General features: G+C 40.0%; 1 protein-coding gene and 1 long non-coding RNA gene across 2 annotated transcripts in view; one reads left to right on the top strand and one right to left on the bottom strand.

Annotated features, from left to right (window-relative positions):
- EDNRA (endothelin receptor type A) overlaps positions 1–13,794 on the top strand; it is a 55,061-nt gene that overhangs the window by 22,750 nt on the left and 18,517 nt on the right. Inside the window, exon 3 of the mRNA XM_045995426.1 lies at positions 8,433–8,560. Coding sequence (XP_045851382.1) covers positions 8,433–8,560 — 128 coding nt within the window. The remainder of the gene's footprint in view (positions 1–8,432; positions 8,561–13,794) is intronic.
- On the bottom strand, positions 986–8,511 carry LOC123935045. Its single transcript, XR_006816874.1, has 4 exons — positions 8,396–8,511; positions 6,165–6,292; positions 2,473–2,517; positions 986–1,436 (listed from the first exon to the last, which is right to left on the bottom strand). It is a non-coding gene; the product is annotated as an uncharacterized LOC123935045 (long non-coding RNA).

The following is a 13,794-nucleotide window of genomic DNA, read 5'->3' as shown; positions in this document are numbered from 1 at the left end:
CATAGACAGTGCTGATTAAAAGAAACAATAAAATTTTTCATTAGGCTTTGGGCCTTACTGTGTGTCCAGGTCAGAGCACGTATTGTCTATAATTAAGTATGTTCGCAATCTGTTACAAGAAAACATAAGCCTCCAGTCATGACACATGTATAAAAGCTTTTCTCCATTCAGGAAAAACCAGGTTTATTTTTTTCCAGCATGAATCTTCTCTCAGTTATGAATGAAAGCTTAAAGTATTGACACATATCTTTGGCACTGACCTGTACAATTTTGATATTGAGTCCTTCTAATGTTCTTGCTTTAAAGAAGTGTCATTCTTCTCCACCCAATGATCCTTCGGTTTTCGGCATGCAAAATAAGCAGAAGTCTCAGGTCCCCCACTTCTAGATTGGCATCCTTACGCAAACAGAGTTATTTGAAAGAGACATTTCATTCCTAGCCTTCAGGTAACCGAGACTGTTGAGGATAATAAGCCCATATCTTTCTTCTAAGGAAGAACCTTCATGGCTTTGGAACACTGGTTTCAGAAACTATTTTTCCTCTTTTTCTTTCCTCTCCTCCACTTGGTATTTTTTTGTTTGTTTTGTTTTGGTTTTGTTTTAAGATTTTATTAAAGAGCAGCTGGCAGAGGGAGAAACAGGCTCCCCGCTGAGCCGGGAGCCCAATGCAGGACTCCATCCCTGGACGCTGAGATCATGACCTGAACCAAAGGGCCGCTTAACCGACTGAGCCACCCAGATGTCCCCACTTGGTCATTCTAACTAGCTATGTTATTTCAAATTCTAAAAAGTTAAGACCTCAGCAAAAATGGAAACCCCGACATTTCAATAGTGTAAGATGGCGGGCAGCGAGGAGTAGCAACAATCCCATGTTTCCCAGGGGAGAGCAGAGTCGTGGGAGCAGAGCCTCAGGGGAACTAACACTTTAGGATCTATGTTGGGCCAGGCCTTTCTGAGTGCTTTGCCTGGATTAATTCATTTCATACCCACATCCACCGGAGGGCATAGATTCTCTTATTATCTCTTGTCTTCTCTGAGGCACAGTTCACTTGTCTAAGTGATGCCAGGGGCCATGGCAGACTCCAGATCCTGTTCTCCTGCCATTGTGCCAGACCACCTTCTCCTTCTGTTGAGCTGCCACAGGATGTTGCTTACGGCTCTTCGGGACTGTTAGGTCTGTTCATCATGCAGCTGGTCATTTCCTTGAGAATGAGGTCACTTGTGCTTGGGTCTTCTACCACGCTGTGCCTGGTGACCGGAGGATCCTCTTTCCTGTCCTCATGGAAAAACGGGACAAACAGCAGCGACTGATAACAAACAGCTCACTTCTCCAGAGGCTTACTTCTGCTAATCCTGCTGTTTGGATTGTCTCACCTGCTGTCTACAGTAATCCTCTGAGGTAGCTGCCACCCAGTCTTCATTTTCTAGAGGAAGGAACTGAAAAGCAGTGAGGTTAATCAGCAAGCCCGGGTCACACAGGAACATAGCAGAAGAGCCTTAAGTCCTAGGAGAGCTTCAGGGCCCACTCTTAACTGCTATGCAAAGCCACTTGCTTTAATGAAAAAGAAGTGCTTCTGGGTCCCCCTAGGTCACTGAGGGTCCCCAGCACCAGAATTGTGAACCTTTATGGAGTTGCTGCTCTGCTCTGCATTCATCATATGCTCCAAATTTGGGGCTGGTCAGGAGGCAAAAGGGGCCTGTTGAAGGAAAACCTGTGTGGATAAGTACAAGCCACGGTTTTTACTTCATTTATTCCTATGAAAACTCTGTGTGGGGCACCCGGGTGACTCTGTCAGTTTAGTGTCGGCCCTCGACTCAGGTCATGATCCCAACGTCCTGAGATCGAGCCCCACGTTAGGCTCTCCGCCTGCTTCTCCCTCCACCACTCCCCCACTCATGCTTTTTTCTCTCTCTCTCTCTCTCAAATAAATGAATAAAATCTTTTTTTTTTTTTTTAAGATTTTATTTATTTATTTGACAGAGAGAGATCACAAGCAGACAGAGAGGCAGGCAGAGAGAGAGAGAGGGAAGCAGGCTCGCTGCCGAGCAGAGAGCCCGATGCGGGACTCGATCCCAGGACCCTGAGATCATGACCCGAGCCGAAGGCAGCGGCTTAACCCACTGAGCCACCCAGGCGCCCCTGAATAAAATCTTTTTAAAAAAAAAATCTCTGCCTCAATCCTGAAACAATTAAAACATAAAGGAAAAGCAAAATCCATTCTCAGTCACGCACAGTGATTTATTTTATTGTATCCAATTTGAGATTTGCAACAGCCAGAGAACATGTTCACATTAAAGGCTTGTCCTGGGCATCACAGGCATTATAATTAACTCAGTCTGCGCTATTGGAAGACATTCTTGTTTACTACTGATTTGACTACTCAAGTTCTACATCCTCCTCTCTCTGCCATTCTCTCTGCCTCTCCCCGAGCAAGGAAGAAAACCTAAGAATCCCACTTTTTGAACCCCGTACCTGGTCCATCATCTTCAAGTCCAAGTGACACTACCAGAATTCATGCTGGGGAGAAGAGAACAATTAATTTGAGATTTTCAGCGACTATCGACTGTGCTCATAAATCCCTCGTTCCCGTCTAGGCTGGGTGGAGTGGCACAAAGGGAGGAAGAGAATCCCTCAGCCGTTCCGGATGGGCTGGAAGGAAAATTAGCACACAAAAAAATGTGCCACTGGTTTTATTTATCCCATTATTAAGATGCCATGACCATAACAAAAGTAATGCTCAAGCAACAGCATTAAATGGCAAGAGATGACATCTGGAATAGATAAAGAGGGGTAAATTCATTTCTATTATCCTTGTTTTCATTAAGTTGTACATAAACGGTACATTTCCATTTATGATTACAAATTATAGCAATTCAAAATAACTAATGTTTGTGTGGCACAGATTCAGTTTGGAGAATTCTTTCATATGCATTGTTCTGATTGAGCCCACAGATGGTCATCATACCGTTGTTGGAGGCATGAGAACCACCCCACTTAACAAATACAGAAATGAAACTTACATGAGTTTACCCAAGGTCAGGTAGATCTTGATTTGGGGGGTTTTTAAAATTATTATTATGGGGCACCTGGGTGGCTCAGTGGGTTAAAGCCTCTGCCTTCGGCTCAGGTCATGATCCCAGGGTCCTGGGATCGAGCCCCACATCGGGATCTCTGCTCCGCGGGGAGCCTGCTTCCTCCTCTCTCTCTGCCTGCCTCTCTGCCTAGTTGTGATTTCTCTCTGTCAAATAAGTAAAATATTTAAAAAAATAATAATAAAATTATTATATTCAGTTAGCCACCATATAGTACATCATTCCTTTTTGATGTAGTGTTCGCTGATTCATTAGTTGTATGTAACAGGTAGTTCTTGGACTCGAACCCAAGTCTTATGCATTCATAACCTAAGTTGAATTGAGGGGAAAAACAGCCATATTCTATAGTGCCAAGCAGGTGAGTCCTGAAACATCAGGCTATAACATTCAGTGAAATCACCTGATATTGAACTGTACCTTTATGTACTGATGCCTTCAGGGACTACTGGCGGGACGGAGTAGTGGAATGCAGGCCCTAAACTAGTATGAGTTTTGATTTCATATGTCTATGTCCTATTCTATTTCTGCTCCTCCTGCACTACTGGGCGGTCAGCTATCATTTTGTGCTCAAGGTGCTTCTAGAACAGTGGTTCTCCGAGTATGGTTGATGAGCCAGCACTATCAGTATCCCCTGGAAACTTGTAAAGTAAGAGTGTAAAGGTGTAAAGTAGGTAAGGGTGTAAAGTAAGAGTAAGTAATTCCGTGGTGAAGATTCAGGCAGTTTGCCTATAAGGAAAGTGCATGAGCTTGAGGGCATAAATTTCACATCAGCCAATTGGCTCATTACATTTTTGCTCACTTTCTGCTTGTTGTGTTCCAGAAAACTGACATAAACAGGTACAATGCACATTTCTGAAAGGTTCCCGCCACATAGACATTGCTTTGTATTAAACATAGTGGTGGACAGAGATCCTGCTTTTGGATCCAGTCATTCTAAAAACAGGTTGCTTATGGGTGTACCATGTGGTAGAAGTCCCTCAGTAAATCTGTTCTGACAGGTTAAAAAATGCAGCCTGTCAATTTTGTATTGGTGTGGACAGAATCCAAATCAGCCACACACACACATACATAATTTCTACATTAATTTCTGCCATTTAGAGGTACTTTAGTTTTCAGGTCATGATCGGGAACTTTATATTTCAACTGTAGAAAAAATCGCCTAGGCTAGAACCAAGGAAAGTATCCTTCAGTAGCATCCATACTCAGCAGGGTGCCCTCTCCTGTCTCAGAGATTGGTCTGTCGTGTCCTCTGTATCCACTTGAGAATGCAGTTAGACCACCGGATGTGCTTCATGTCCCAGTGTCTGCTCTGTGGTTCTTATCAGGCTGGACAGTCTCATCACAGCCCAGCCTGCAAGGTCTCCAGAATTTGTGGCAGCTGCTCTTTAACCTGAAGTCTTAAATACAACAGTGTTCTCACTGACAGGTGCATGGTTTCTTTCAATGTAAAGAATTGGAAATATTACTCTGGGATACAGATAAACAACTTCTAAATAAAAAATAAATTATAAGATGAATTTGTTTTCAGGGCAAAATTGGTACTGCCAAATTTCAAAATATGAAAATATTTTCCTGAATTAATGAGTGGGGATTATTAATTCATTCAACACCTACTATGTGCTAGGGACTATGTGATGTCGTTGGAAGTTATAAATATGAGGGTTCATAATAGCATAAGCCTTTGTATGACAAAAAAGCTATGACTACCTGGTGCCTGATTAACCCTTTAAATCAATCCAGCTTGTCAGTTTGTCACAGTGGTTTGGTTTTTCTTTCATTGAATTGATAGTGGCTTATTAACATCAACGAAATCAACCAGTTCCTTTGCTGTGGTCTAGATTTACCCTATATAGTTACTTATTTTTTCCTATCTTAGTCTGAATTCTTTCACTGATGTGCTTTTAAAAATCAAAACCTTTTAATTAGGCAATAGAACTGCTTTCCAGGAAAGTACACTAGGCAAAAAAGATCATAAGAAACTGTTAAAACATATTATTTCCATATGTTCCCACTCTTTTTTAAGGGCATTTGCTTTTGTGTACAAAGGAAGTTTTCTGGAAAAGAACATTTAACAATTAACAGTGGTTGCCCTTAGGCAGAGAGTTTAGGGGTCTTGATTGCAAGGGAGATTTGCTTTTCATTGTATGTTTTTATACAGCTTAATTTTTGCCGTTTTAAATATTGTTTTCAATTTTGAATGCTAGTAAATAAGAGCAAGGATGCATTCCCAGCAAGTAGTCTTTCAGAAGTTCTAAGATATCGCTTCTAAATAAGAGAAACATAGGTGAGCTACACTCTATGCCTCTTTGATTCCTTTATTACTAAAACAGAGTAAACTGAGACTTGGAATGTAAAAATTACTCCTACACTGGTTCCATGAAGAAAGATTAACAAGCAGAACCTACCTGAAAATGGGGCCTCTTTGAGGAAGCCACCTTTAAACAGAAAAGGAAGAAGTGACCCCGACAGTGCCCTCATTTCCCCCGATTGCATTAGGACAGTTACTATCCATACGTCCTTTCAGAATAAAGTGGATATAGGTTAGAGAATTCTGCACTGTGATTGTTTGGAAATTTCCTCCAATGATTTTTTTTTTTTTAAGATTTATTTACTTAGAGTTGTGGAGGAGGGAGGGAAGAGAGAGAGAGAGAATCCTGAGTAGACTCCCCGCTGAGCCTGGAGCCTAACTTGGAGCTCCATCCCATGACCCTGAGATCATGACCTGAGCCAAAACCAAGAGTTGGACACTTAACCAACTGAGTAACCCAAGTACCCCGTCCAGTGATTTATTTCATTTCCCTTTGTCTTTAATTTCCAAGAATCGATGCTCACTCCTGGGGAAAGGAAAAATAACAGCGAAAATAACAAAACTCTATTTCAAAGAAAGACAATTCTATGATCTTTTTAAGGCGCCCACCAATTCAGTGGTATCTTTCCCTTCAGTCCTTCTTCTACATATAACCCTAGTTGAAAGCTTTGCCAAGCACGAAAAAGGAAACAAGTCAATTGAGATCGGAAGGGCCTGAAAGAATTCACGCTCAGTTGTGTTTTTCTCTGGATCATTTTTCTTACCACTTGTCATTTAGAACCTCATAGGACTTCTTCGAAGTTTCCCTTGTTAAGCAAGAAACGTCCTTTCTCTCATTATTGGATCTGTGAATTGGGAAATCCATCCACATGGATATAAGGATCCTCTGTTTCTGAAATGAACCAACCATAACAACTTAGTCACTGTAAAGTATACTCTGTAACAATTCCTACACATTTTAATTACATCTCTGTAGTCTTCAGGGTAGAATTGCACTTGCATGACAAAATATTAAACTCTCATTCTATAAAAAGTCGTTTTCAGGTTTTTGTCTCTTATATCTTTACTTGTATCAAGCATTAACAACCAGCAATCAGCAATGGTATAATTATTTGTTAGTTTCAGGAAAACCATTAGGAGTTTAGGGCAGTGTTCTTGTGAAAAGCCCACCAATTGTCCTTGGACAAAAGTTTATGCAAAAATTCTGAGAAGATAGTAACTAAAACTCATCAGAGTGCAGGGATAAAAGAAAGAGATGAGAGGCAGAACTGGATTCCTCAATTCAGAATACTTTCAGAAAAGTATTCAAAAGAAAGGGAAATATACAGGAAACAAACTGAAAGTTGCTGAAGGGGAGGTAGGCGGGTAATTGCCTGATGGGCATTAAAGATGGCACTTGATGGGGTGCCTGGGGGGCTCAGTCTGTTAAGCGTCTTCCTCCTTCCGCTCAGCCTTCCACTCAGGTCATGATCCTGGGGTCCTGGGATCAAGCCCAGCATTGGGTTCCCTGCTCCGCAGGAGCCTGCTTCTCCCTCTTCTCCCTGCTTCTGCTCTCTCTCGCTATCTCTATCACTGTCTGTCTCGCTCAAATAAATAAATAAAATCTTTGAAAAGAAAGATAGCACTTGATGGAATGAGCACTGGGTGTTGTCAGCAGCTGATGAATCACTGAATTCTACCCCTGAAAATAGTAACAGTGTAAGTTAATTAAATTGAATTTAAATTTTAAAAATTTTAAAAATGAAGGGGAAATATGTTTGAAGACTAAAAAGAGAGGATTTCTGAGATAAGTCATACAAGGTCTTAGCCATAAAAATAGAATTTTACGTTACTAAATTCTCAAAATGAGGATTATGTTAATGACCATGAAATTAAACCTCACATAATCTTTTAGATATGTCAGAAGAGAAATTCAAAGCTCTCCTCAGAGCTACTAAGGCAATAGGTACTTTGCAAAAAAAGAGAAAAAAGGTATGTCAAGTTAGTAGGACGGTTTTTCCTATTGAGTGGAATCTGTTTCAATTCTGAGTCACTAAGCAAAAATTAGAAAGGAAATCAATACCATATTTACTCTTAAAAGGCATCATGTGTTCAGCAGGGTCTCCCCTTTTAAATATCTGAGCTAGTATTTAAGCCCATGCTCCTGGTATAATACCTAATTAGATAAATACCAGCAACTCACAGGGGGTTTTATGATCTTGCTACTTGCCATGGCCACTAGAAGGTATCCATTTTTCCTTCCAACAGAGGTTTTAAATTGACAACATTTAAGAAAAGACTTTCAGGCAAAGGCTACAAACAGATCCCAGTAGCCACATTTGTCTGTAGGATAAAGGGAGGTTTAAGCCTAAATAAAGAAAGGCCACTTATGATACACCTGGAGAAGCAGAGTCAGCCCCATCGGTACAGAGGAAAAGTTAAGTTCAAAATGACTCCAAGGTGTTAAGCTGCTGACAAGTCAGTACATCCTAAACTACTTCCTTTTTCCAGAATTCTCCATCACCTCGCATTCAGAGCCCATGCTACTTGTCTAGAGATAATATAATCTTCCAATGCCTCTACTTGAAAACTAGCTTACTTATGGTTTAGTAAAAGTCAAGCTGTCACCCAAACCCTAACCTTTTGCTGCTCTTTGAAAAGTAGGTGGTCATTTGCATCAACATGGATGGGACTGGGGGGATTATGCTAAGTAAAATAAGTCAAGCAGAGAAAACAACTATCATATGGTTTCACTCATATATGGAACATAAGGAATAGCAGGGAGGACATTAGGAGAAGAAAGAGAAAAATGAAGGGGGAGAAATCAGATGGAGAGATGAACTATATGAGACCATGGACCCTGATGGAGGAAACAAACAAACTGAGGGTTTCAGAGGGGAAAGGGTGAAGGGATGAGGTCGCTGGGTGATGGGTATTGAGGAGGGCACATGTTGTGATGAGCACTGGGTGTTAATACACAACGGATGAATGTAAGTGTCCACGTTTTCCATGCTACCTCTGTTGTTTCTGACCCTGGCATCTCCTTCTTTCAGCTTCTGGCGGGCCGCTGGCCTTTTGATCACAATGACTTCGGCGTATTTCTTTGCAAGCTGTTCCCCTTTTTGCAGAAGTCCTCGGTGGGGATCACCGTACTCAATCTCTGCGCTCTCAGTGTTGACAGGTAATGGGGTTCTCTCCCTCCACTCCTGTTAGGTTTCGAAAAGCATTTTTCTCAAAAAGAAGAGAAGTCAAAGAGCCTTGATAGTTGGTGCACAGGGCAGTTGTTAATTAGTTTCAAGTGAATTAAAATATCAACAGTCTAGCCCTACTGTTTAGAATCACTTTACACATTGGCTGATCATTAGCCATCTTTCGCTCAGCAATGTGTATCTAGAGCATTTTGCCAGTTATAGCTGTTTGACACCCTATCACAGCAAAGGAGAAATGAATATACTGGCTGGAAAGAACCTCAGAAAAGGAGATTTTAGGACATGCAAATGCTATATTTTCCATGGTACACTTCTCATTAGAAAATATATCATTCAGTTATACGTATAATACTTGATTACTTGAGCTGAGTGGTGAATACATAACATTGTTATATTCATCTCAAAGTGTCTCTGAATGCCTGAAATGTTTCACAGTCTTTAAAAAGAGGGCAACAACAGAAGCACCCCTTGATCGGATTCTGAAAAACCCATCACGTTTCTCCAAGTCTTTCTGGAATTCTCCTCAAACAGGGATGCCAAGACTTCTCTAAAGGAATCCTTCTAGACGATATTTTCAGCACCTCCTAACTTTCATAGCAGTAACTATAAAGAATGAAGTTAGGAACCATATAACACGTTCTATGGCGTCCCTTTATATTGAATATTTTCCTATGCAAATGCTCTTTAATGTCCCACTTAATTGATCTCCCACAATTTAGAAGAGGTTTCCACTTTTGCTCTCTCACATTCTGGCAATCACTCTGTCAGAGCGCCTGAGTCCCACCATCATAGAAATAAAAGACTCCTTTTCTTAAAGAACATTTAAGCCTTTACAGACATTCTGTTATCTATCACCTGCAATCACTTTGGGGGACCAAATCATTATTATTAAAACATAAAAATACTCATTCCCTTAGTAGATGAAAATTATCATGGATCCTTATTATATATTACACCACGTATGCCTATAATACCTGTGAACCACAAAGCAAAAAGTTTAGCAGTGTTCTTAAAAATAAGTGTATTGCAAAAGAATGTATTGCTGAAATTACAGCACACAAAAATTCCTATAGTAGTTTAAAGTGTCATGATGCTAATGACAGAATTGCTGCTGATGCAGTGATAAACATGAGATCAGAGAGCATTTCTGCTTTACTCATTTTACTATTCTCAGTTGTTTCCAGGAAAACCTGAGGTCTGTGTGCTTTTCTTCTGCATCATAGCAGGCATTAGGGGCCACTGTATTTACACATTTACGGAGCGGAAGGGGCCACTGGGTCACTTCCACTGGACGAAATAATTGACTATGTAACCTGTGGCCATGTCCTAAGAAACTGAGTAAGCATTTGTATTCTGGATTTTATTCACTAATGAGTTCACACTCTGCTGTTCCTATTCCTAGCATCCAAAAGCACTATTTCATCTTGTAACCGAAGTGGTGTAGTATCTAAAAATTAAAGCACTTAAATTATATCTGTGACATTACTAATAAGTGTAAAATGTTTCCTGTATTTATCAAGTTGTATATTTAGAGATGTGGCTGTATATGCTTATTACAAAATCTAATTAAATTTTTAATTACAATATAATTCTAGAATCCCTGTGGGGAAAAGAAAGAGAAAATAATCATTATAGTTTAAAAAAGAATTATGTTTCCTACATGCATACTCTTCCCACATAATAGTGCTAAATGTTATAAAGCTACAGTATTGAAAACAGTATGGCACAGGGGCACCTGTGTGGCTCAGTCAGTTAAGCATCTGATTCTTGATTTTGGCTCAGGTCATGATCTTAGGGTCTTGGGATCGAGCCCTGCACTGGGCTCCATGCTGGGTGTGGAGCCTGCTTGGGATTCTCTCTGTCCCTCTCCCTCTGTTCCCTCCTCCACAATCTAAAAACAAACAAGCAAACAAAAAGACAGTGTGGCACATACATATAAATATACTGAGAAATAAATGGGAAATCTGGAAACAGGTGTTACAGTGTATTAGAGTGTAATATAGACTGAAATCACTTTGAGTATAATGGGGAAAGGAAAAATCGTGCTATTTAGCTGTCTGGGGAGAAAAGCATGTTAAAGTCTTATCTTTTACTATATGTCAATAGTAATATTTATAATAGTGACCACTTACTGAGTATAAATATGTGCTAAACCATGTTAAAAATGCTTTACAGCAGTTCTTGTCCTTAGTCCTTATGACACCAGCTTGTGATGGTTCTGTAATCACCCTCACTTTACAGATGAGGGAGCTGAGGTCCGAAGAGATTAACCAAGGCCATTTGGTGACCAAGGCAGTAATCAACTATAAGTTGTCCACCTTGTTAACCCCTACGCTCCAGCATGTAAAAACTTATGCCATATAGAAGAAAATAGACTAATATCTTTTTGATCACTAGTAAAGGAAGACTTTTTGAACTTAAAAAGGTGGTATAAATTCTGAACATAGGGGCACCAAGGTGGCTCAGTGGGTTAAAGCCTCTGCCTTCGGCTCGGGTCATGATCCCAGGGTCCTGGGATCGAGCCCCATATCGGGCTCTCTGCTCCACAGGGGGCCTGCTTCCTCCTCTCTCTCTGCCTGCCTGTCTGCCTAATTGTGATTTCTCTCTGTCAAATAAATAAAAATATTTAAAAAAATAAATAAATAAATTCTGACATAATTATAAAAGGATTTCAGGACATAAAACTTTAAAGCATGAAGATCAAGCATTCATAAATTTAGAAAAAATAAATTAAACAAGAAGCTGGGGGAAATATTTGCAGCAAATACCTGTTACAAAAGCTACTACAGGGGGCACCTGGGTGGCTCAGTGGATTAAGCCGCTGCCTTCGGCTCAGGTCATGATCTCAGGGTCCTGGGATCGAGCCCCGCATCGGGCTCTCTGCTCCGCAGGGAGCCTGCTTCCTCCTCTCTCTCTGCCTGCCTCTCTGCCTACTTGTGATCTCTCCCTGTCAGATAAATAAATAAAATCTTAAAAAAAAAAAAAAAGCTACTACAAAATGCTAATATTCTTGGTAATCAAGGAGGCCACACAGATAGTAATTAAAATCATAAGACTTCCATATAAAAAGAGCATGACTATAAAAATACCAAAGAAGAAACTTAAATGATTAATTAACATATGAATAATGTCCATGTAATCAAAGAGATTTCAGCTAAGAAAACATGTTTCTCAGTGGGAGTAGAGATTTAAACAGCCCTTCAGGAAGGTAAAATCGTACAAATGCTTTTGTCTTGTGACCCAGCAATTACAATTTTAAGGATTGATTCTAAGAAAACAATCTAAAAAATTTGAACAGAGAATTCATGCACAAAAATGTGCTTTATAAAATTATTTACAAGAAAATATAGCAATCTTATTACCCCATGTTAGGCCAATGGAGAAGGAGGCTAAATGTAACTGACGTGTGTAGGTATATGAATATAAAATTCCTTGAAGACAACATGACGAATATTAGCAGTAGTTATATCTCAGGATGGGATGATGGGTGTTTGCAATGTTGTTCTAGGAGTAGAAAAAAATTCTGAAAGTATGTTTACTTTTATTGCCTGTTACCCATTTGCCTTATTTACTCTATGCTATTTTATACGTTTTATTTATCTCAGTTATGCAGCTTATTCCTGTGACCTGTGTTCTATATCAAGGTTTATTTTCTATGGGCAGGCAGCTCTAAAGCGTAAGCAATATAGACACATAAACATGACCACGGAAGCTTCTGTATGTGGAGAAACACATGCAGGTGCCCAGCCCAGAGCTGCCTCTATCCCTATTAGTGCCTTTACAAAAACCATCCTATTTGGAAAAATATCATTTTATTAAAAAACTAAACTTTGTCCCAAAGGCTTTAAAAACCAGAACAATAGGTTACACCTGGGTGGCTCATCAGTTAAGCGTCTGCCTTCAGCTCAGGTCATGATCCCAGGGTCTTGGGATCAAGTCCCTCATCAGGCTCCTTGCTCAGCAGGGAGCCTGCTTCTCTCTCTGCCTCTGCCTGCCACTCTGCTTGCTTGTGCTCTCTCTCTCTCTCTGTGTCAAATAAATATAAGAATAAATTCTTAAAAAAAAAAAAAAAAAGAATCAGGACAATAATGAGGGCTGGGAAAGAGGAACCCAGCTTTCTAAAAGAAAACTGCACCTCTGAGGAAACATCCAACCAAAAGCCAAAAAGTTGGACAAGATCAGCATATGACAAAAAAGAATGAGAAACAGAATGAAGACAAGGACAATTCTTGTTCCCTATAAATAATAACATCTTTTTTAAGACATGTGAATATAATCTCCTAAGGGGCATGGATAAAAAGAGAAGCCAAAAGAGAGGAAGAACTCATCATCAGGGAAATGCAAATCAAAACCATGGTGTAATATCATCTCACTCCTGTCAGAATAGCTAGTATCAAAAAGACAAGAGACAACAGGTATTGGCGAGGATGCAGAGAAAAACGAACCCTGTGCGCTATTGGTGGGAATGTAAATTGGTGTGGCTACTGTGGAAAACAGTATGGAAGTTCCTCAAAAAATTAAAAATAGAACTGCCATATGACCTAGCAATTCCAGTTCTGGGTGTTTATCCAAAGAAAATGGAAACACTGGGTGCCTGGGTGGCTCAGTGGGTTAAGCTGCTGCCTTCGGCTCAGGTCATGATCTCAGGGGAAAAGATATGAGCAGCCTTATCTTTATTGCCACATTATTCATGATAGCCAAGATGTGGAAACAACTCATGTCTATCCATGGATGAATGGATAAAGAAGATGTGGCACGTATAAACAATGGAATATTATTCAGTGGTAAAAAAGAATGGATCTTACCATCTGTGACAACATGAATGGTCTTTGAGGACATTACGTTAAATGAAATGGGTGAGACAGAGAAAGACAAATACTTATGATCTCATTTATATAGAAAATCTAAAAAAACAAAACAAGCAAAACAAATCAAGAACAAGCTCATAGATAGCATGGATTACTGGCTTCCAAAGGGCAGGGTGGTGGGGGTGAAGTGGCTTTGGGGGTCAAAATGTACAAACTTCCAGTTATAAAATAAATAAACCATGGCATGTAATGTAAAGCATGGTGACTATAGTTAATACTGTACTACATATTTCAAAATTTCTAAGGGACTAAATCTCAAAAGTCCTCATCACACACACACAAAATTCTGTAACTGTGGTGAGGGATGTTCATTAGACTTATTGTCGTGCTCATTTCAC

The sequence above is a fragment of the Meles meles genome, chromosome 2 (assembly GCF_922984935.1).
Source record: "Meles meles chromosome 2, mMelMel3.1 paternal haplotype, whole genome shotgun sequence".
NCBI classification, from domain to species: Eukaryota; Metazoa; Chordata; class Mammalia; order Carnivora; family Mustelidae; genus Meles; species Meles meles.
This window is presented reverse-complemented; position numbering and strand designations above follow the sequence as displayed.